Source organism: Cydia amplana, chromosome 10, assembly GCF_948474715.1.
Source record: "Cydia amplana chromosome 10, ilCydAmpl1.1, whole genome shotgun sequence".
Classification (NCBI taxonomy): Eukaryota; Metazoa; Arthropoda; class Insecta; order Lepidoptera; family Tortricidae; genus Cydia; species Cydia amplana.
The window spans coordinates 13,899,284-13,921,572 of record NC_086078.1 but is presented as its reverse complement, the minus strand read 5'-3'; the positions used below and the strand labels follow the sequence as shown (position 1 = coordinate 13,921,572).

The following is a 22,289-nucleotide window of genomic DNA, read 5'->3' as shown; positions in this document are numbered from 1 at the left end:
ATTGGAGAAGAAAGTTTTGTTGGAATGTAAAAAGCATACTAAGTCTCAAGTCTCAGAGTTGGACTAAAAATAACTTGAATAAGAAGAAGAATAAGTACATACATTTTATTCTTATTCCAATCGATTTGAATAAGAATAATTCTTACACTCGTTATTTTAGAATAAAATAAAAGTTAATAAATCATGTCACTTTTATTTTATTAAATGAAAAATAAAAAACGGAATATTTATTCCAGGTGTAGGATTATTCTAAATAACGTCTTATTCAATTAGAATGTTAACTATAGATAGATAGTAAAATGAATGTTCGGTATTAAAACCTTCTCCGTTTAGTTATATTGATTTTATACATTTAAAACATTGACGTATTAAAAGAGTGTGACTTTTCTATTTAGATTTGCACCAAAAACATGTATTCTTTATTAATAAATAAGAAACAACGATGATACGTGTTTAAATATACAATACATAATCCACTTCAATTTCACCCCTCTTTTCAATGGTCGGATTGATTTGAATTTTTTTTTAGCGTAAAAGATTTTATTGTGATAGATAGGTACATTTTTTGAAGTCTTCGAAACGGTGATGATAATTTTATAATGAAGCTACATATAAAGTAAACTGCGAAATTATAATTATGATGGTTCAATGTATATTTCTTTGCGTATTAAGTATGTATGTATTTTGTTTATGATTCCTATCAGCCTTGAGGTCATACGTGTGCTATCTCTTTCACACCTACGGAAAGTGAATGAGATAGTAAATTACTGCAGGTAAGAAAAGAGTCCTACGCTTATCACTAGATTTGCAGAAAGTTGCAGGCGTGTTTCCACTTGAGACCGTCATTTATTACTCATTGGTAATAACAATAGGATTAAGTCGTGGCGTGGTGAATTCTTTGTCAGCATTTGCTAAACACGTGCGGCAAGCGTTGTGTCAAACGATATTAATATCTGTTAATTTCCGTCTATCTATACGTAACGCCTATACGGCACCCAGACTGCATGTTTAATCTAGGAATATTATTTAGAATATAAAATCATGATCTTGGGGCACGGCAGTGCCCCCGCCAAGTCGAGCGCGAAGCAAACACTGCCGTACCATCCTTTACTGGAACCATTTCGCCGCATTTTCAGGCCCCTATTTGAGAACCTCTGGATAAGACCAGAACGCAGAAATTTTCGTCATCCAGTAAGTTATAATCACATACTTAAAATCCAACTTCAAGTCTGTAGGTCATTTAGTTCCGAAGTTAAGCGAAAGCAAAGTTTCGCATTTATGACACTCATTCACTCATGATCATCAGAATAGAACTAGTACTTCCCATAAACTCAGAGAGCTGAAATTTGGTACAGAGTTAGGGTTTAATGGCCACATAAAGGGTACACCTAAAAATATTGCAATATCACTCACGTTTTAAAGATCTAAGAACTGCATAAGTAAGTTTGTAATCCCATATAAATATATGATATTACAAATTTACTGTTGCAGTTCATAAATGAAGATATATTTAGTTATGATATGTGTATACATAGTATGGGTATGAGTACCCGAAAAGAAGGACTGCCTACAAAAAGAGATGAGATCCCTTAAAAAAACATTACATGTAAAAAGGTGCAAGTCTCGCAACGCTTTTACTACAAAAAAGTTTTGAGATGTAATGTGAAACCAAGTCGGTTATTTCAATCAGTGCCAGGGGGTATTAAAACCGTATCAATAAGATATCTTTAATTTGTAATACATATAATGACTTGGCAATCGCACATAATGCTTTACTCGTACCGTACTCGTAAATATGTGTAATGCTCAAACTGCAATTAGCGCTAGCGTTATGTTCAATTAGAATTATTTTAATAGGTGACGATGATCCTTTTGCCATTATGCAGCCGTGCGATGGCCAAGTCATTATACGTATTACAAATTAAAGATATCTTATTGATACGGTTTTAACACCCCCTGGCACTGATTAAAATAACCGACTTGGTTTCACATTACATCTCAAAACTTTTTTGTAGTAAAAGCGTTGCGAGACTTGCACCTTTTTACATGTAATGTTTTTGATGGGATTACATTTATTTGATTAAGAATTATTCTTATTCAATTTTTTCACATACTAATTATTTCCGATCAAATTTATTTAAATAATTTTGACGGGAATAAAATCAACATGATTTTATTCTTAGGAATTCTTATTTAAATAATGATTTTATTCTTGAATGACCAACACTGCTTACTAAGTATGTATGTATCTATTTAATTTAAACAAAACTATTTCACCTAGCAATGTTATAGATACCCAATAAATATAATGAATTCTGGTATTAATGAAAGATTTGAAGTATTAAAATAAGTTTATTTATCACTGCTATAGATATATATTTTCTGATCGCTGCATTAAGCGGTACAAGGTAAATTACGGCTTTTAGCTCATACAAACTCACCGCATATGAAAACATTTTAAACTAAAGTCTATTTTTTTATTCGGTAGACTAAAATGACATTTCATAGTATGAATGAACATCATGTGTCATTTCATTTCATACTGTGAAATGTCATTTTAGTCTACCGGATAAAGAATAGACTTTAATTGCTTATTATAAAATAAGCTCGTAATAACTAGTACATATGTCATTTGTTAACAATGGTAAAATATCTACCACAATCCACTAGCGCATGTATCTTTATCACAAAGTGATTTTTTTTAATCACTCTATCTCTATTCTCTGGAATCTAAAGATAAATTATACCTAACTATGTACCAGTAAAATTACTAGTTAGGTAAAAATTTTTCTTTAAATCAGTCTTTAATCTGTAGATACAAACCAAGTGTGAACCCGAAAATAAAAATAATAATCTAAGTAGCATAAAATATAACTATGTAAATAATAGCAGATATTACTAGGATAGGATGTTGTTTACTTGCAACCCCTTTTCTAAACATTTCTAAACTAGAATTGCTCCGAAACACAACAATAGGAACACACAGGTATAAAGATAAACAAAGGAATAACCACGCTGCCTGCGGCTGTCGCTCCAAAATAATACTGTAATCGCTCACTTATGTTTTCAACTTTAGCTTAAGGACTCAAAGTGCAATATTGTTTGAATTGACAATAAGCGAAGTTACCGGCAAAAAAACTTGTTTGTGCTGGAGGCTTCATAGACCGCCCATGCCAACCACGGTTATTCAATAATGAGTTGAATTTAAGTCTGCGTAAAGATTACAATCGTTTGAACTGGTTCAAAACCTTATTATGAGGTAACAGAATCGACTGGGTTTTTATTTCGGTTACCGGTAACAGGGGTTAACTCGATCTGATACGGTTACCGAATCAAAGTGTTACCTTATCAGACGGTTACCGTTATGGTAGGGGTTTTTATAACCACTTCTAAAATAACCCTATGAAAAACCCCGGTTAAGGTAACCGGTTCCGGTCCCTGCTCCAATGCCGTGAAGTGAAGGGCACTTTTTGCGATCATACACACACGTAATAAAAAACACGTAGGTATAAACAAATCTTGAATATAATTGTGCTTGAAAGGCTCTCTCGTCTCCATTCCTTTAAGACTCATTAGTCTAACTCATAACACTAATTAAAGGGTATATTTTAATACCCAGGCAATAAATCCAATGAAAAATATTAAGCCAGTTTAGATAATTGGAATAAATTGGATCCCTATCCCTAGAATTTACTGAAAAAGGTTTCAACCCTTTACTTTCCATTTTTAAAATACAGGCAATTTACTGTGAACTGATTAGTTTCGATACGTTAATTAGTAGGGCCTAATGAAGAGATTAGTTATAGTAAATTTAATGCAGAATGCAGACAGTCCGTTTCTAAGAGAATCTTAAATTAGGCACTTCGTTCAAGAATCTTATGAACATACAAAAGTTACGTTTCTTCAAACAAAACCGTCACTTTTGACACTGCCATATCTAATCCATATCGTATCTAGACGTAACATTTGACGTAACTCAAAGTTCGAATCGGGCCGATAGAATATTAAGAACAGTACCTACAGGTACTAGTTGTATAACCAATTTTGTAGAATTTACAAATTTCATTTCATACAGTATGACTGCCGTGGTGTGCGGGCGATGATGATGATGATTACCAGTAGAAGTTCATTATGTAGATATTGTACAAAAAGTACAGACAGTAAGACACTAGTATAACGAATACGGGAATACTTTTGAAAGTAGCCTAGTTAGAAGTTTTAATTTAATAAAGGTTTAACTGGGGTGGATACCAGACGGTAAGGATTTAACGGTTGTCTATTTGTCTACCAAATGTTTCGCAGACATGTCATGAGCAGACATCAGATAGAATTTCGTATATCCAGTTGTAGGTAGTTAATTAATTATTAAACATGCAATATTACAGGTGGGTAGCTTACACCGCCTGACAGCTCACATGGTAGTCTTACTCCTGATATTAGTTTAGTAATTACTGGAGAGAAATGGTGTTATTCTCGCATAAACTAGGAATCCTCTAGACGGAGTTTAGAGCAATTATTTCATGAAACCGATGCTGCCAAAAATACTGGGGTGCGGGGGACGAGGTGAGCGAGTCCCGTGCCGTGATTGGTCCGTTCAAAGACACGGACGTCACACAAAGACACTTTGACTCGAAAATGGAGTAAAACTACCGTATATTTGTGGCAGAGGTAGTAACGCTACCCTACTATGCTCAGTCTAGAGGATATCTTGTCTGTGTATTCTCGTGTCCCAACAGACAAAACCGACAGGATAATTATGTTTCCCGGTTGCAACTAAAGACGATAGTGGACGACCGCTTCTCCATAGAAACAGTTCCCATTTTCCTCCCTGGATATTGACTTTAAACAGATTATGATATACAGCCATAGCTATTGTCGTTTGACTTGTTAATTATTATAAGAATTTTAAATAGTATCGTCATAATTATTCAGCAAATTTCTTTTAATACAGTCCTTAAAAAATAACTTAAAAATATCTAAATGAATTGATAAATTACAAATAAACTAATCAAAAAGACCTCCGCGAGCTGTACGGGGTGCAAAGATGAGAATTAATTATAAGAATTAGAAGCCAAAACCAATTCCAAAAAAAAAAATTTCCTGACTCGATTCGATTTAACAATTAAAATTTAAAAAATCAAACGAAGGGCCATGCATGGGCGTGGGTAATAAATGTCAAATTGTTTGTGTACCTATACATATTTCCATAATGTCAATATCCAGAGAGGAAACTGGGGACTACATTTGTATGAAGAAGCGGTCGTCCCCTTTCCTCTTAAAGGGCTAGGTTCCGCTTTTTCAACCTTATTTATACGTGGGCACTAGTTTTTACGAAGCGCCTGCCAGTGCCATATGACCTCACAGGGAAAACAAGGCCTCACTAGGACTAGTCCAGTTTCCCATGTGAGGAAGACGTAATAAAAAATGGTAAATAGAGAATAATATTCCAACCCACGACGTTAAAATGAATTGGACGTGTGGACCATTGTCGTTATACTGGACTATATGTAGGTGGTTTTACGGTATTCTTAATTAAATGATGAATACCGTGCCACGTGGATAAAAATCCTTAAGCTGTAAACTTGTATAGCTATGAGGATCGTATTGGTTAGTAGGTAGACTGGAATATATGACAATGTATTCAGTGCTAGCATCTGTCGCAATGCCGCAAAATTCTATATCTGGTGGAATCGAAATCCCTGTTTTAAAGGAAGTTTAAAGAAATTTCCATTCATATTACAGCGGTCAAAAAATGAATATCTTTATGATTTTCCTACATTCGAATATTTCTCTTCTGTATGTCGTAGTGAAAATGCGAGAAATTCATTATTTCTAATATCACTGTATTTCAGAATTCAATTTGTATTATCTACTTTTAAATTAATTTAACATTGACATTTAAAAAATGTTATTCTAATTCTAATGCACTTAGAATTAATTAGCATATGAATTTGTAAATCCAATTAGTATTTTAACTTTATAATATGTAAATTGGCTCCACAAATAAATGAGTATGAGTGTAAGGCCTGAGTGGACGCTCGAGTTGGACGTGCAGGGGGGCGGGGCGTGCGGCGTGCATGTTAACCAAATGCAAACGTATAGTAGCGGCCTTAGTGCACGCTGCTCAAATCACTTGTAAGCCCTTCGAGCGTCCACTCAGGCCTTACACTTAGTTTTTGAGTACCAACATTCAATAATTAAGTAGGTAGATAGAACACTTAAAACAGCAATAATTCATTCAAATATCAAATAACGTTCTACGCAAGTATTCACCAGTCGTAAACGGTTAAGTGTCCCCAAATAGTTCCATCCAATTTCCGGGATTGCTGGAATTGTCAAATCAAATCCCGGAGTGGACGCGCTGAATTAACAGATACTCGTTGAATTTGGAATGCAAATTAAATTGGTTTCACGTCCGAAGCACGTTAATGATTTTGCGAACTAATTTAAGACAAATATTGTTGAAATTACATCTGTAGTAACAGTGTTTAATATTTAGTTAGTACCTAATACTAAGAGTATTTACAATAAATTTATCGGGCTTCTAAAAATTATTAATAACGATTTATTTAAAGAATAACGTCTTCCAAATCGGTCAGTAGGTACTTTAAGAGTCACAAAAGAAAATCAAGTGAAAAATCTTGCGGCGCAATTACATATGTAAAAAGTCTTATTTTCTTCACATTATTAACAATACATATCGATATTAATCTTAGTAAGCCTATGTTATTCAGAATACAGAGAACGTACCTAAAACAGTTGTAATTCAGGCTAAAAAAATCATACAACATCTATCAGGTATCGCCGTCGTGCGTTTAGCGTTTTAGCGTTAGCCGTAGTAGCTTACCTTATAATAGATTATGCATTAAAAAGTATATTGGACTCCTGGTCACCGAATATTTGGATCAATTAGGTACCTACACTTAGACCAACTTAAGACACACCGAGCTCATGGTCTAATAAAAGATGGTCTTCTCTTCCCAGAGTGTCACTTGCCTACGTCACAATAATATTGCCACTTTATTTCAACATAACATGTTACATGGGTACATTATATCTATGGTTAATAAGTTAAAATATTTCTTTATAATTTTATAATTTTCATTTATTTGTATTTTATCTTAAATTTTACAATAACACGTCATTTTTAATTATTTGTTAGCAATATCTTCCGATTCACGAAAGAAATTTCAGACGTTCGGGTAATTCTGTTTACACTACTGGCAACACAGGATAGCGCTATCACATTTGACAATCCGCCATTTTGTCCCTGACCGTCATCCTTGTCGAACGCGTGTTAATTGTTATTTCCTTCTCGCTCAGTGTCAGCAGTCGCAGTGTTTTCCAAACTTTTCACATCGTAAGCTTGGTAATTAATGTTTTGTTACGAAAATGGTTGGCTGTTCTATTCGGAACTGTAAGAGTAGGGGTGAAAAGGGCAGTATAGATTTGTTTTATTTTATTATGTTTCTACATCTTAATGGCTTCAAGTCATCCTGGGTAAGGGTACCGTCCGGAGTTCCCCAGGGATCATTGTTGGGGCCACTCTTATTTGTGATCTTTATCAACGATATTGGTTCAATTTTTATCAATAGTGAGTTTCTGCTTTATGCGGACGATATGAAAATCTTCAAAATAGTTAATAGTGAATCTGATGCCAAATTATTGCAAGAGGATTTGGATAGATTGGACTTGTATTGTAAAAACAGCAATTTAGATTTAAATGTATCAAAATGCTTTAGTTTGAGTTTTACTAGGAAAAGAAATGTTTATAAAAGTGTATACAGATTTAAATCACAAAACCTTATAACTAAAAAGTGCTGTCGTGATCTAGGTGTCATATATGATGATAAACTTACTTTTAATGAGCATGTAGAAAGTATTACTGACAAAGCTTATAAAGCTCTTGGCTTTCTGATTCGTTCTGCTGGTGACTTTAAAAAAATGAAAACAATTAAAATCATTTACTGTGCCTATGTAAGATCTCAACTTGAATATGCTTCTCAAATATGGAACCCGTTCTATAAGATGTATGCGGATAATATAGAAAAAATACAGAAGAAGTTTGTTAGATTCCTCACTTTTAAATTTAAGCTGCCTGTGAGCAACTATTCTATGTCATGCCAAAAACTCCACCTTGCCCCTCTATTTAAAAGACGATCGGCAAATGATGTAAGTCTATTAATGAAAATAGCCCAAGGTATAGTTGATTCCCCGGATCTTGTGAGTAAAGTACAATTCTATATACCTGCCTCGCAATTGCGCAGAAGGCCCCTGATTCGCATCCCTCTTTCTCGCAATAACATTCGTAAAAAATGTTTCTTTCCCCGAACAACTAGGCTATTTAATGAATTGAATGATATGCCCGATGTGGATTTGTTTCATAGTAAGATTAATAATGTTAAAAATATTATTGTCAATAGATAGTTAACGATACCCGACTTAAGTTTGTGTTCGTAATTTCTAACGTGTATTCTATTTACCTATACAGTGTAATATTTTGCTATTTCGAGACCTTTATATTTTTGTTAATTAGCATTATATATGTGGAAGCTTGTAATTTGCATTTAGCGGATAAGTCTATCAACCTATGTATATTAGGCAGTAAGCATCCCGAATAAAATAAAATAAAAAATAAAATAAAATGAATAACTTAAAATTAATGCCGTTAAAATAATGTTCACCGTTGGTTAAAATTCTCCCACATTTCAAAGTTTGAGAACCTGTAAACAGCATGATGACGTAGGCAAGTGACAGTTAGGTCATTCGCGAATTTCGGAAGAGAGTACCAGGCGGAGTATATTATTATACCATGACCGAGCTCATGTTTAAATGTCCATAAAACTTTATTTTAGTCCATGTTAAGAGATCTAATCGTCTTATTAGAATGACAAGTCACCATAATATAACCACACTGCCACGCTGTGTGTCCACTTACAGTGAAAATTCATGAGAAAAGTGGACATTATCGAAACGTATAAAAATAAAAATATCACAACCTGTTATTCTGACGGTCCTGTCGTCCCGAATTATAGCAAGGATTTAAACGTGGACTCAACAAACTGACCACCAGTGACGCTCTCATACTTTACTAACATGATGCTAATGCGTGGTGAGTTGCGAGTCGTTTCAAACGCTTCATCTAAAGCTTGGTTATCTGTGCCTTAAACGCAATAAAGTTTTATGGGGTGTTTATATCGCGGTCGGAACACGGCGGTTATCGCAAACCAGTCGTTGTTTGTGTGCTAGGCAAATATTCTTGGCGTGTATAGAGTATGTAGTAAATGGAGAAGCAAGGCCATAAGCGAATTCTTTCTTTTGAATCTCCGAAACGTGTGCAATGCGTGTACTTTGCCTGCCTGTTGTATTTATATTGACTTACATTAAATGTTCCTCAGCTGGATGTACAATATTTACCACCTTCTTTATATAACAAAAAAACCGGCCAAGTGCGAGTCGGACTCGCGCACGGAGGGTTCCGCACCATCAACAAAAAATATGGCAAAACAAGCAAAAAAAACGGTCACCCATCCAAGTACTGACCCCGCCCGACGTTGCTTAACTTCGGTCAAAAATCACGTTTGTTGTATGGGAGCCCCACTTAAATCTTTATTTTATTCTGTTTTTAGTATTTGTTGTTATAGCGGCAACAAAAATACATCATCTGTGAAAATTTCAACTGTCTAGCTATCACGGTTCGTGAGATACAGCCTGGTGACAGACGGACGGACGGACAGCGGAGTCTTAGTAATAGGGTCCCGTTTTTACCCTTTGGGTACGGAACCCTAAAAACGATTGAGGAATTTCGGCACCTACTTGTTTACTCGTGCCTCTTATTAGTAACATTGTGTCAACTTCTCTGTATCGGAGACTCTTATAAAGTTCGTAAGAGGCTTGTAATTGTATAAGTTTCGACTAAGATTGCTATTATAAGTACGCCTGTTTATTGTATTATTCACCAAAGTTATTATATAAGTAGAAAAAATAAAGACTGTCAATCTCCCTGGAAATAAAGGTTATCATTATCATCGGTCACACACAACACGCTCTTGTAACCACGAAGCCAGTTCTCCCCATCGGAAAACATTATGTGCTTCCATTGGAAAACGAGTTAAAATTTTAATGACTGTGTGAGAATAATTGAATAAGTAACTTTACTTGCTGTTACGGCTGCTGTAACAGATTTTAGAAATTGAAGTTTTTCTTTTCACAATTAAAAATGTTTCATCCACTACCTGAGGAATAGATTACCTACGTAAGAAAAAAAATTCCAAACAATATTTGGAAGTTCTCATAGATCGTGACATTAACACACATAAAATCTGTTCATCTTAGTTATGACAATCCACTTCTGCAAAAAAAATACCTACTTCAATTTGTTTACTATTTGATATGAATACGGTTGATATTAAAAAGCTTTTCTTATATCATGTAAAATGGGTATCTTTCTTCTGAAGGACAAAAACTGTCTCATATAAGTTATGATTTTTCTCCTGTCCTTATTTGCATTGAGCAACCTGTATATTAGTGCGCTGTTTTAACATGTGTCTCATTAGCAAATGAGCTGCTCCCGCCAGGTGCCTTCAATTTCCGACCTCATTAGCTAAGTCGGCAATACTTCCTTGTTTCCTCTTCCTGTACCTGTTTCACATAAAGATGGGCATCATAGGAATTGGTATAAGTACATAAGTAATACCATAGAATAATCCTGATTAAAGGGAATAATGGCGATATTTTATCATAGGTCATCATTAATAATCATCATCATTTCATTCATCATCATCATCGTCATAATTTCATCATCATTTTTAATTTCTAATCAAGTAAATTAGGAATTAAAGGTAAGTTATAGACAAAGATAACAGTCAATTACGCGCGTCGGATCTCAGTAATTGTGAATTGAGAAATAGTTTATGTCCAAAACGTGTCATGGCGTACCTACTAAATATATAAATGTGTAGATAAAATACTCGTGTGATCCTATTTTAATGCCTTTCATAATTATGTAGCACTTGTGTAAACCTACCTACCTACTAACCTACGAATATGAAAAAATACTTACCTAGACACGCAAAAAAAATTCAATAAAGTTCTGGTCCTGAAATACATACCTTTGACCTTGTCAACAGTTGCTTGATTTATATAAAGCGTGTCGATTTTTCTAGATAGTCTTTTAGTCATTTATGTAGGTTATAAAATGTAATAAGCTTGAGTTATTGCCAATTCGATGAAATCGTTCGACGGGAGATGGTGTCCTTGTATCACGAGAGAGGTGACCTTCAGGCGCCCTTTTTTAGCAATTTTAATGCTTAGCTCTGCTCCACAATTCCTATAAAGCTCAACTTGCTTGCGTCATTTCGTAGTAAACGTGTTAAGGAACATAATACGGTAGGCTATAATTCTTTATCTACGAGTACCTAACGGAAGAAAGCTTCAAGTCACTTCACTTGGCTGACGCTAGCAGCTTCGACAGGAATCTATACATTTCATGGCATCGACATTTACTTCGATAGATTAAAAACAAAAAAAGTATGGCGGCACATGCTTTCAGCTTCCGCGTCGAGCGAATTGGCTTAATTAAAGCTTTTCTTTATGACCGAGCAATAATTGCCAATTAGTGATGCGTCGTTGCCAATTTAGTAAATCCTGGAAATGTTCCCACGCGCCACATTTCTCGATTTTATTATAATATCAAAAAGTCGAAATGATTTACCTTTATTTGTTCTCATAATTTTATTTCAATATAATGTTACAGGGGCCGACTGTGTTTTAAGAATTTGATATGGTTCACATCTCATTTTGATAAGACCATAAGTCGTGCGTGTCATCACTCATCAGGCATCTCACGCGCATAAGTTTAAGCGAAAACCTTTTAAGACGACCTTGGGACCGATTTTTGAATTTCTTCACTCGAAAATCTGTGGAAAACGGCGAAATGCTACTTTTAATATACGAGCGATACAAATTGGGAATCTAGTGGTATTGACCACTCGTTTTCAATTCTATTTGTAGAATTTAAATACCTAGGGTAAAGGCACCAGTAGTCAGCCTTATAACGACTTTTTTAAGTTTGAACGTTCGGCATTTCTACAGGATTAGTCGGATAATTAAACAAATGGCATGGTTAGATCAATTGTTTATCATAGTTTTAAAACAAAATATTTTAAAAAATAACAATCATCTTTATAATATCTCTAATTAAGTTTAAACAAAAAGTGCCACTTTTCTCCAGTAGTCAGCCTCCAAAATCCAGTAAGCAGCCTCTGTGTACCCAGTACTCAGCCTATATAAACTATTCATAATAATTAGATTAAAATCACTAATATTTATATCAAAATCAACGATATTATAATATTTATTTTTTCTTTATAATTTTTGTTATCGTTATTGTAGTTAGTTGTAGTTTTTAATTTTAGTTTATAATTTTTTGCATAAATCAAAATCAACGATGTTATAATAATATCTATTTTTTATTTATAATTTTAGTTATTGTAATTAGTTGTAGTTTTTAAATTTAGTTTATATTTTGTTCCATATATGTAATACTTACCTACTTGTTTACTTATTTAATAAAAAAAAATCTTATAGGTAGGTACATACAATTCTTGACACGAAATTTGTTGGCCATAGGTACTTAATTAACTAACACTATTCTTGCAAACTAAATCGCAATATTTATTTTCTAATAATTAATCCGTCAAAAATTAACGAGGTATATCATGTAATATATAATTATGTTCCTAGTAGGTATTCGGTAAAAAATAATTAATCGAGTCTATGCAGATCTAATTATAATTAATAAATAAAGTCATATACCGACCAGGAAAAAACAAAATGATAGTTATGTATAGTTAACGTCAAAAATATGTATACACTTTTGAACCTTATTTCAATGAGATAGGGTTTTAAAATGTGGACATATTTTTGGCGGCGACGTACCAAGCAAGGTCAATGGCTGAGTACTGGATCCGCGAAACCCAGTGCTCAGCCGCATTAAAACGTTATTTCAAATGCGGCTGACTACTGGGTTTTACTTTAAATTGACTAGGGCATGCCTAACTAAATTTTAAAATGTAAATTTAACGGTCCTAACGGTCGCATTGGCTCGAAAATAATAAAATAAACGAATAACCCAAAGGTCAGCCGTGGGGGGCTGGGCACTGGATTCTTTGGAAAAAAGTGTTATCCAGTGGCCAGCCCCCTCAATTTATAAGTGAAAAATTGATATTTTCATTCAAATATAATGCAATTTAATAGATAAACTAATAAATAAACCAATCATTAACAAAAACAATAACTTTTAACATTAAAACATAGTTTTTCTTGCCTGTTAAGAGAACACCACGTGCAGTAAAAAATATGGCGGACATGACACTATTGTACTTGTCGACAAACAGCACCTCTATGAACGAGTATATTTCTTCCCCCCCGTTCCCTCACCGCACCTGTCGTGTGACGTATTAACCAATAAGGAATCAAAGCTCCTATTTGAGTACTCGCGATTTGTTTAAACGAATATACCAGATATTTATGACCAATAAACGACTCAAAAGGCTGACTACTGGTACCTGGCTGGTCACTGGTGCTGTTACCCTATTAGTGGATATAATATTGAAAGCGCCACACGAAAACGAGCGCTTGAAATTCAAAAATCAGCCCTGGTTGCCATTTCTTGAGAATCAATCAGCGTGAGCCGCTAACGCTGGGCTATCCGCGAAAATCGAAGTTCGCAAATTCCCGGCCTCTTTCTCTGTCACTCTAATTACGCCTTCATTGGAGTAAAAGAGAAAGATTCCCGCTATTTGCGAAATTCGGTTTTCACGGTATGCCCTCCGATTGGCGCTTACGGTCAAGGTTATATTAAAATAAGATAAAAACCATATCAATTTGTATACATAATCGGCTTCAAGGAAAATAATTCTCCTTCTGATACGCTTAATGTAATCTATTTTTAGCCATTGATAGGTCGTTAAGCCGGATCGCTTTGTTTGACAAAATTATTGAAAGCGTATATATAATTAGTTATCATTATTATCATTAGTCATAATTCCGAAACCGTTAACTTTTCAGGATTTTCGTTAGGTTATCCTATATATAGGTTCGGTCAGGTTAGGTTTGTTTTATGGCAATCCTGAAAAGTTACGCGTTTCTGAGAAAAACCAAACAATACATTATGACTTAAAACTTTATGGGAAACAATATAGACCCTCTTTAAACACGTTGGCGATTTACCTATTTTCACTTCAAACCTATTATAATAGTAATAAACTAAATATTTGACGTATTTTTTGCCTACTAGTACTTGAGCGTAAGTACTCTCAGACTAAAGTTAGTTTGCTGATTATTTTTACCACTGTTACACTAAGGCCTGAGTGGACGCTCGAGTTGGGCGTGCAGCGGGGCGGGGCGTGCGGCGTGCATGTTAAACAAATGCAAAAGTATAGGAGCGGCCTTAGTGCACGCTGCTCAAATTACTTGGGAGCTCGACGCCACGCTGCACGCCCCGCCGAATGCTGCGCTTCGAGCGTCCACTCAGGCCCTATACTTTAGGATTAAAACAATAGAATGGCTAGCTGCTACAAGTACGTGATTTCAAAAAAGCGTACATATTCCCCAGTCTTGCGCCCTACCATATCCAACTTACAAACATTTCCAATCGAATGCTCGACTTCCAAAAACCCCTCGATAGTGGCTTTCATTATAATCCCCATCGTACCTTCCGCTCGTGCGTATGGAATGTTTCTCCGTGCAGAAATTTCTTCTTAGCCGTTGGACTGGATATATTGAAGAGTAGTCCTTGCCTTAGTAGAGCGTGTGTTGCCATTGGTTGTTCTAGTTTTTGTAGTTACCAGTGTACCGAGATATCGAGATCTTTAACAACTCTTTCTAATCGGAGAGCATATGTTACATTGGTCCTCCTGAAACTTGAACTCGTCTGCGCTCAATATACGAAAGGAATCGCACCCGAGGTAATAATTACATTTTTTACTTCGGAAAAACGATAAAAATATAACGGCAATAACTTGAGATTATTGAATTGCTCGGCAGTTCTAGTATTATCGTCTGTGTCTACACCATCAATGAAATACATTTTTCTTATTATCATAAAAAATTACCTATAGGTACGTTTGGCTGGCAATATGCTATGTGAAATTGTTTTTTTCCCGTTTAGAATTGGAGCTCGTTTTGATCTACTTTTTCAAAGGAGACCGACGATTTTGGGCCTTCCAAAAATCATTGCACATAAAATACTTTTACGTTATATACATAATACCCATTGTATTACGTAAAATAAACATACAAGACATTGAGACGAATCCACGAATTGCTATTCCCGCCGAGGCATATACAGTGCTTTTCTCCAATAACGTGCAGGGAAATACGGTAAAATAATCAATTATTAAGTCTTACTCGAATCTTAACATCAAAAACTTCCCTTATAATTATTTTTAAAAGAATAAAATGAATACTATTTAAGGCAATTTTAAGAACGCTGTTTTTGCAAACCTGTAAACCTTATAAAATTAAAAATCTTAGCTTACTCTAACATCAACAACTTTATTTGTGTAGGTACATTCCTATGAGTTATGATAAGGTATACTGATAAGTATTATACCACTACCAAAAATGTATTGAAGATACTCGTATCGTCGCAATGTCTTATTTCATAAAGGGATATTGCGGCTTTGTACGAAAATATTTCACTAAACCCAAGATTGCTTTCTATCTAAAGTACACCAATATACTTGGAATAAGTTTCGAGGTCTTATGTAAATAGGGTTCCTAGGCTTCAAATAACTGAATACTTCACTATCAGTATGTTAGCATGTACCTATTTTTGAAAGCTGCTTATTTTTAATTTGATATTTTAGTAGAATAATCTGAAGTACTCTCATAGTGCTTTTCCTGATATGTAATTTTAATATAAAAAACTATTATTAACTGAATGTGTTAAACCTATTTTGTGACGTTTATTGTGACAATTTGCTCAGGGTTTGTTTATATTTTCATATAAGATAGCCAATGAACCATGTTGTTTTGTAGTAGCCTAGTAGTTATATGTTTGTAGTATTCCGAGGAAAATACTTATGACCTAGAAACTGTAACGATGACGTATTGTTATCAGTGCGTAATAAAACTGAAGACCGATTCAGATTTAAAAATTTGATACCGCTTTGAAATGAAACACCAACTTCAATTAATAGTTTATTAAAATCCAAACAATAAAAACAGCTGTTAATATCCCTTTCAAAATACGGGCTCAAATTATTTTAAAGGGATATAAATTTAAAAACAACAAACATGTACCTACATATTCAACAGAATAGCGTAATCAACAATGTGAAAATTAATCTAACTGTGAAACATTATTATACTGATCAATTAATTTTAAAGATATGTATTTACAATATATATAAAAACTCATTCGTTGACATAATGTAAAGATTCGTTAAGTTTAAATTCGATATTTAATTAACCACGAAGTATTTACATTGAAGCATTTCTTACAGCAGCTAATGTGCTATGCACGATTTAAAGTGAGTATTTGTGTACACTCTAGAATACAATTTAGAGCGACATTAAGTTAAATATTCTAATATTATTTTTATGCAATTCTTACCAATGCTGTACAAGAGATTTTAACTTCTAATCAACATTTATCGTATTTACAATAATGAGTATTTTTATGAAGTCCAGTCATAATTTATACACTTATGTAATATCAATATCAATGATTGATGAAACTAATTAATTTGAGCAAACCAGCGGCTTCCAAAATCATTAAGCGCATTATACACCGTAAGCAAAATTCTTTACAGTCTTTGGCACCAAATATAATAGCTACGCCTTTATAAAAAGTAGTTTTTTAAAGGCCCTTCTAAAGTCCATATTAAATATGGTGTATATTAAAGGATTTAACGCCGAGTTAATGTAACCGAGCCAGGTAATAAAGTTGATGAATTTGTTGGACAAACAACAGCTAGCACAAAATGGTATAACCACGTAGATAAGGAAGAAAGGAAGCCAGCATACGACGAAAACTCCCATTATGATACCTAGAGTGCGCGCCGCGCGGCGCTCCCTAGTTAAAGAGATGCGCTGTTTTTCTTCTATGAACTGATACACGGTGTTCTGTTGGGTTAGCTGAGGCTTTTGTGGCGGTTTTTTAGTAACCGGCTCTGCTACTTCCACTTGATCTTCATGCGTTTCTTTTGAATTACTTTCTGAGGACGTGTTCCTATTCTCGTTATCAGCTATATCAGTCGCCGAGTTTTCATTTGACAAGATAGGAATCGTCAGCTTATTTTGACTTTTTTCATCCTTGCTCCAGTAACGCCGTTTTGGCTTCTTTTTCGAAATTGATTTTTTGGAAGGTTTTTTCTTTTCGCTATCTGACATGAGGCGCGTGACACCTGGGTGCTCATTGTGGTTCGCTTCCGAGCTGACCGAGTCTTGGTCATTGTGATCACTCTCTCGAGGTGCGCATTTGTTACGCCCACTAGATATCGTACTGATCTTAGTTGCTTTAGCTCGATCTCTCAGTCTTTTTTTTGTCGCCAAGTATATTTCGAAATATACTACAGTCATAATAATTAAGGGTATATAAAAGGAGCCTGATGAGGAGAATATGACGAAGCCCGGTTGGGAGGTCAAGCGGCAGGGGGTGTCGGGTTCGAATACTTCGGGCCAGTCATTCCAACCCAGCAGCGGTGGCGAGCTAATAATCAGTGACAGTGCCCACACTATGCCAATCATGAAAAGTACCCTTTCGAGAGTTCTTTTTTGGGCGTAATTTATAGGATCTGTGATAGCCCAGTACCGATCCAAGGCGATCGCGCACAAATTTAAAATGGACGAAGTGCAGCACATAATATCGCAAGTCAACCACATTTTGCACACGTATATACCGAAGACCCATTGTCCTAATATGGAATATGCTACGTTTAGAGGTAGAACCAGTATCGCCACTGTCAAGTCTGCCACCGCTAAGGAAACGATGAAGAAATTTTGAACGATTCGAAGGGGTTTGTAGGTGAATACGCTGAGGATTACCAAAATGTTTCCCACTATTGTAGAGATTATTATGAGGGTCAGGACTATGGCCGTGCAGATGGCTTCCCATTCGGGGACTGCGAGGGTGATGCCGAGGCTGCTTAGGTACATAGGTTCGTCCGCGACGACGCAGAGGTCGGTCTCCGTGCCGTACGGCAGCGACTCATTGCTGATGGAAGTGAGGTTGCTGTGTCCGTTTGTCGCCAACTGCCCCATCGCTCTTGCTACATCGCCGGTTTCCAATTTATGCAGTTTTATTTACGAGCGCATGGAACTGTGAAACAGTTTTCATGTCATCAAACTTAATTAGCAAGTAACGTAGATATTTTTTCGTTTGTGATACAACCGCGAGTTCCCGACGGTTTATCCTTTCGTACGCCATTTTCCTGTAATAAAAACAAAAGCCTTCTTATAATGAAGAAATATTTGCAATGTCGTCCTCAAAAGGCATCGCGTTGGTAAAGTAAATACTAAATTACCCTCTGCTCGAGATCTTTTCTAAGAAGTCCCATTTGCGAGTCTTGTTCATTTTTCGAGTGTACATAAATCTGAAACAAAAGACAAAGGCATATTAGATGTTTTGTATGGATCGGAATAAATTCGTTTATATCTATTGGCGTGGTTGGGGTTTTATTATGTTCGTTTTCGTACGTTGATCAAAACTATTCCCCTAGCACACATTCCATTACGGCACAATATACCTGAGTAATAATGTGAGCGTCCCCTGGGCATGAGTAGTAGTGCTTCTCGAATAATAGCGAATGTAAGTCATAGCTACCCGTTCACAGATACCTAATAAAGGCACATGTTCCGACGCTAAGAATTCGTGATTTAACTGCTAATGGAAAACGTGATCAAAGGTAAGCTCCGTAATGAAAACGCAACGACTTAACGTTAGCAAATCATTTTGCTAAGGTTATGATTAAGGTTGATTGGATTCGAAAGGCAATCTTTTTACCCTCCTCTAACTTTTGAACCATTTTTTTTATGGGTCCAATGGGTGAAAACAAAAGCCGTAAAATAAAAGCTTAATAAATACTTTCCATGAAGCGAAATAATCGGTCTAGCCGTTTTTGAGTTATTGCCAAAAGTCTTATCTTCTTAGTAAAAAGACGTACGAAGCGCTGCGAAGGTACTCCCTTGCTTGTAATGCACTTGATATTACGAATAGTCCTAGTTAGCTTATTCTAAAAAAATAGTAACTACGAAACTCTACACTGAGAATGACCATTTTTATGATTTATAAAAAATAATTTTGGGGCTTACATTTTAAGCAATTTTTGAAGTGAAAACTTCTTTAGCGGCGCTGGGCACTTTTTGAGGTGGGGAAAAAATGATAAACTCGAGCCAGCGTAAGGCGATCACGTGACCGTAAGGGGCGTAAGGTCTAGATGGCCACTCATAATTTAGATGGCATTTAAATCAATAAAGAAAAACTCAATGTTATTTGACATTTATGTTGCGGACTCCTTTTCAAGACTCTTTACCTATGTTCAAATAATTTGACGTTGTCATGGCAGTATGTAAATAAACATGTCAATGAAAAAGTGTGATCTTATTTGAGAATGATAATAATATATAATAAATAAATAGAATACCTCCGCTAAACGTATGTATCGTGTTACCGGGCGTCGGTAACATAGTGAAGTGAGTTTTCACTTCTATCGGCACTCCCGGAGTGCAACCGTTGTTGCTTGTTTATGGGAAAAATCATTCAATAAGTAGGTACCTATAATACTACTAACAATAAAATACTCATTCTATCGTCTGACCCTTAACGTATGACTATTAATCTAGCCGCTACTACGAGTAGTATGTTTCAAGCGCACTGACTTTGGGCCCGATTCGGATTTTGTAATAGACATCTATTAGATATCTTTTAGACATCGCCAAGATACGATAACGATATGTTTAAGATCGAACCTGTCAAATTTGACATTTCCGCGATTCTGAAGATACTCTTCTCTCTCTGTTCTTTTCTTCTTGAACGATTTCCACAAGATATTACTTAGAGATCTAATTCACATCTAATAGATATCTAACACGATCTATTGAAATCTATTGAGATCTAAGATCTAGTAACTTTTGTTTACATAGTTAGCAAGTTCTATTTAATGACACTTTACCTTACCTACTCTGCGTAAAAAAAAACTCAATTTAACATGTCTCAACCAAGAATGATCTAAACTTAATGAAATCTAAACTTAAATACATCTTTACTTAAAAATAAACATAAACTTCAATTGGTGCCTTATCTACCTTCCAGATCTGAGCAACGCAGAGCCCCGACTCGAATCTAAGGAGAGACAAGGCCCAACGCAGAGGTGCCCATCACGCTCACTGCGTCTCTGGATTGCAATGGACTTATAAATTGATATCAATTTGATCCTTTTTGGGTATCATTAGAATTTTTCTCTTTATCAATAAAAAACCTCTCAGCAAATTATCAAGGGATTAGAGATAAATCTAATAAAAAACCGGCCAAGTGCGAGTCGGACTCGCGCACGGAGGGTTCCGCACCATCAACAAAAAATAGAGCAAAACAAGCAAAAAAACGGTCACCCATCCAAGTACTGACCCCGCCCGACGTCGTTGCTTAAGTTCGGTCAAAAATCACGTTTGTTGTATGGGAGCCCCAATTAAATCTTTATTTTATTCTGTTTTTAGTATTTGTTGTTATAGCGGCAACAGAAATACATTATCTGTGAAAATTTCAACTGTCTAGCTATCACGGTTCGTGAGATACAGCCTGGTGACAGACGGACGGACGGACGGACGGACAGCGGAGTCTTAGTAATAGGGTCCCGTTTTTACCCTTCGGGTACGGAACCCTAAAAAGCAAATTAAAATCTGGTTGTTTAAAGATAACGAAGATTGGCTGACACAGATCTAACCAGAGAAAGGCAAATAAAAGATCGTTCAATATTCATTTCTTTTTTATCAGTAGTCGAAAAGAAATATATTGAATTTTCTTTTGAATAATTTATTTAAATAAAAATGGCGCGTCTATTATTTAATAATGAGAAACTGAAGGCCATTTTTCATGACCGCCAAAGTTTATTTTTTTAAGCGTTGAAATAAATCGAATTTGTTGGTGAAAAAGTCAATCAATCAAGCTCGGACTGGGAACAGCGTCCAATCAGAAAAAAAGGAAGTGGGAAGACGTGAACTAAAGAATTGAATCGATCGTTATTTCATAATTTATAAAGTTCTAGTTGGTTGATTTTTAGGGTTCCGTACCCAAAGGGTAAAAACGGGACCCTATTACTAAGACTCCGCTGTCCGTCCGTCCGTCCGTCCGTGCGTCCGTCCGTCCGTCCGTCTGTCACCAGGCTGTATCTCACGAACCGTGATAGCTAGACAGTTGAAATTTTCACAGATGATGTATTTCTGTTGCCGCTATAACAACAAATACTAAAAACAGAATAAAATAAAGATTTAAGTGGGGCTCCCATACAACAAACGCGATTTTTGACCGAAGTTAAGCAACGTCGGGCGGGTCAGTACTTGGATGGGTGACCGTTTTTTTGCTTGTTTTGCTCTATTTTTTGTTGATGGTGCGGAACCCTCCGTGCGCGAGTCCGACTCGCACTTGGTCGGTTTTTTATATTACAGTAACCGTCATTAATGGTTTGGTTATGTTAGAGCTACATACGACCCTACCAGAAAGGAACTGCTGTCAAATATGTAGGTAACGTTAGGTTAGAACTTCGAACTAAAATGTTTGACTAATTAGTATGACATACAATATAAAACGTAATGAGTAATAATTAACCATTAATTTATAACTCTCGGTAAAATCAAAGCTGAAATATCAAATCAATTTTATGATTTTATATACTGAATGCATTATGCAACCCCATATGGATCCGACTTTGAAGCCTAATTTTGTAATAAGTTGTATGTTACAAGTCTTAGAATAATGTAACCAAATCATTAACTTCTGTAATGTCCATAGGAAAGACGCCACGGTTTTCCAAAACGTTTTTGACCCATTTAGTTAAGCTGTTTGATGAAAAATCACTGGTTATCAAGCCTGTTGAGGCAATGTTGAGCAAGCTTGCTTTGTATTTACATATATAACAATACATATAGGTTGTCCAGAGACAGATATCCGAAAATTAGTATAAAAGTCATGTACCTAAACCAAAACAAAACTATTTATTTTTACGAAAAAAAGATGAATGCGGATTTAATTTTTTAAACATCTATCTATTCCGCATATTGCGAAATTG

General features: G+C 35.4%; 2 protein-coding genes and 1 long non-coding RNA gene across 4 annotated transcripts in view; all 3 read right to left on the bottom strand.

Moving 5' to 3' along the window:
- LOC134651698 (uncharacterized) overlaps positions 1-22,289 on the bottom strand; it is a 409,485-nt gene that overhangs the window by 188,663 nt on the left and 198,533 nt on the right. The gene's annotated exons all lie outside the window — the stretch shown is intronic.
- The window catches only part of LOC134651513 (uncharacterized), a 65,606-nt gene that overhangs the window by 31,606 nt on the left and 11,711 nt on the right, over positions 1-22,289 (bottom strand). The gene's annotated exons all lie outside the window — the stretch shown is intronic.
- The window catches only part of LOC134651364 (octopamine receptor), a 45,754-nt gene continuing 39,661 nt past the window's right edge, over positions 16,197-22,289 (bottom strand). Inside the window, exons 2-3 of one of the 2 annotated variants that reach the window (XM_063506446.1) lie at positions 18,534-18,602; positions 16,197-18,459 (exon numbers count right to left, since the gene is read on the bottom strand). In XM_063506446.1, coding sequence (XP_063362516.1) covers positions 16,843-18,270 — 1,428 coding nt within the window. In that variant the 5' untranslated portion in view covers positions 18,271-18,459; positions 18,534-18,602 and the 3' untranslated portion in view covers positions 16,197-16,842. The remainder of the gene's footprint in view (positions 18,460-18,533; positions 18,603-22,289) is intronic. The other variant, XM_063506445.1, reaches the window with a different exon arrangement.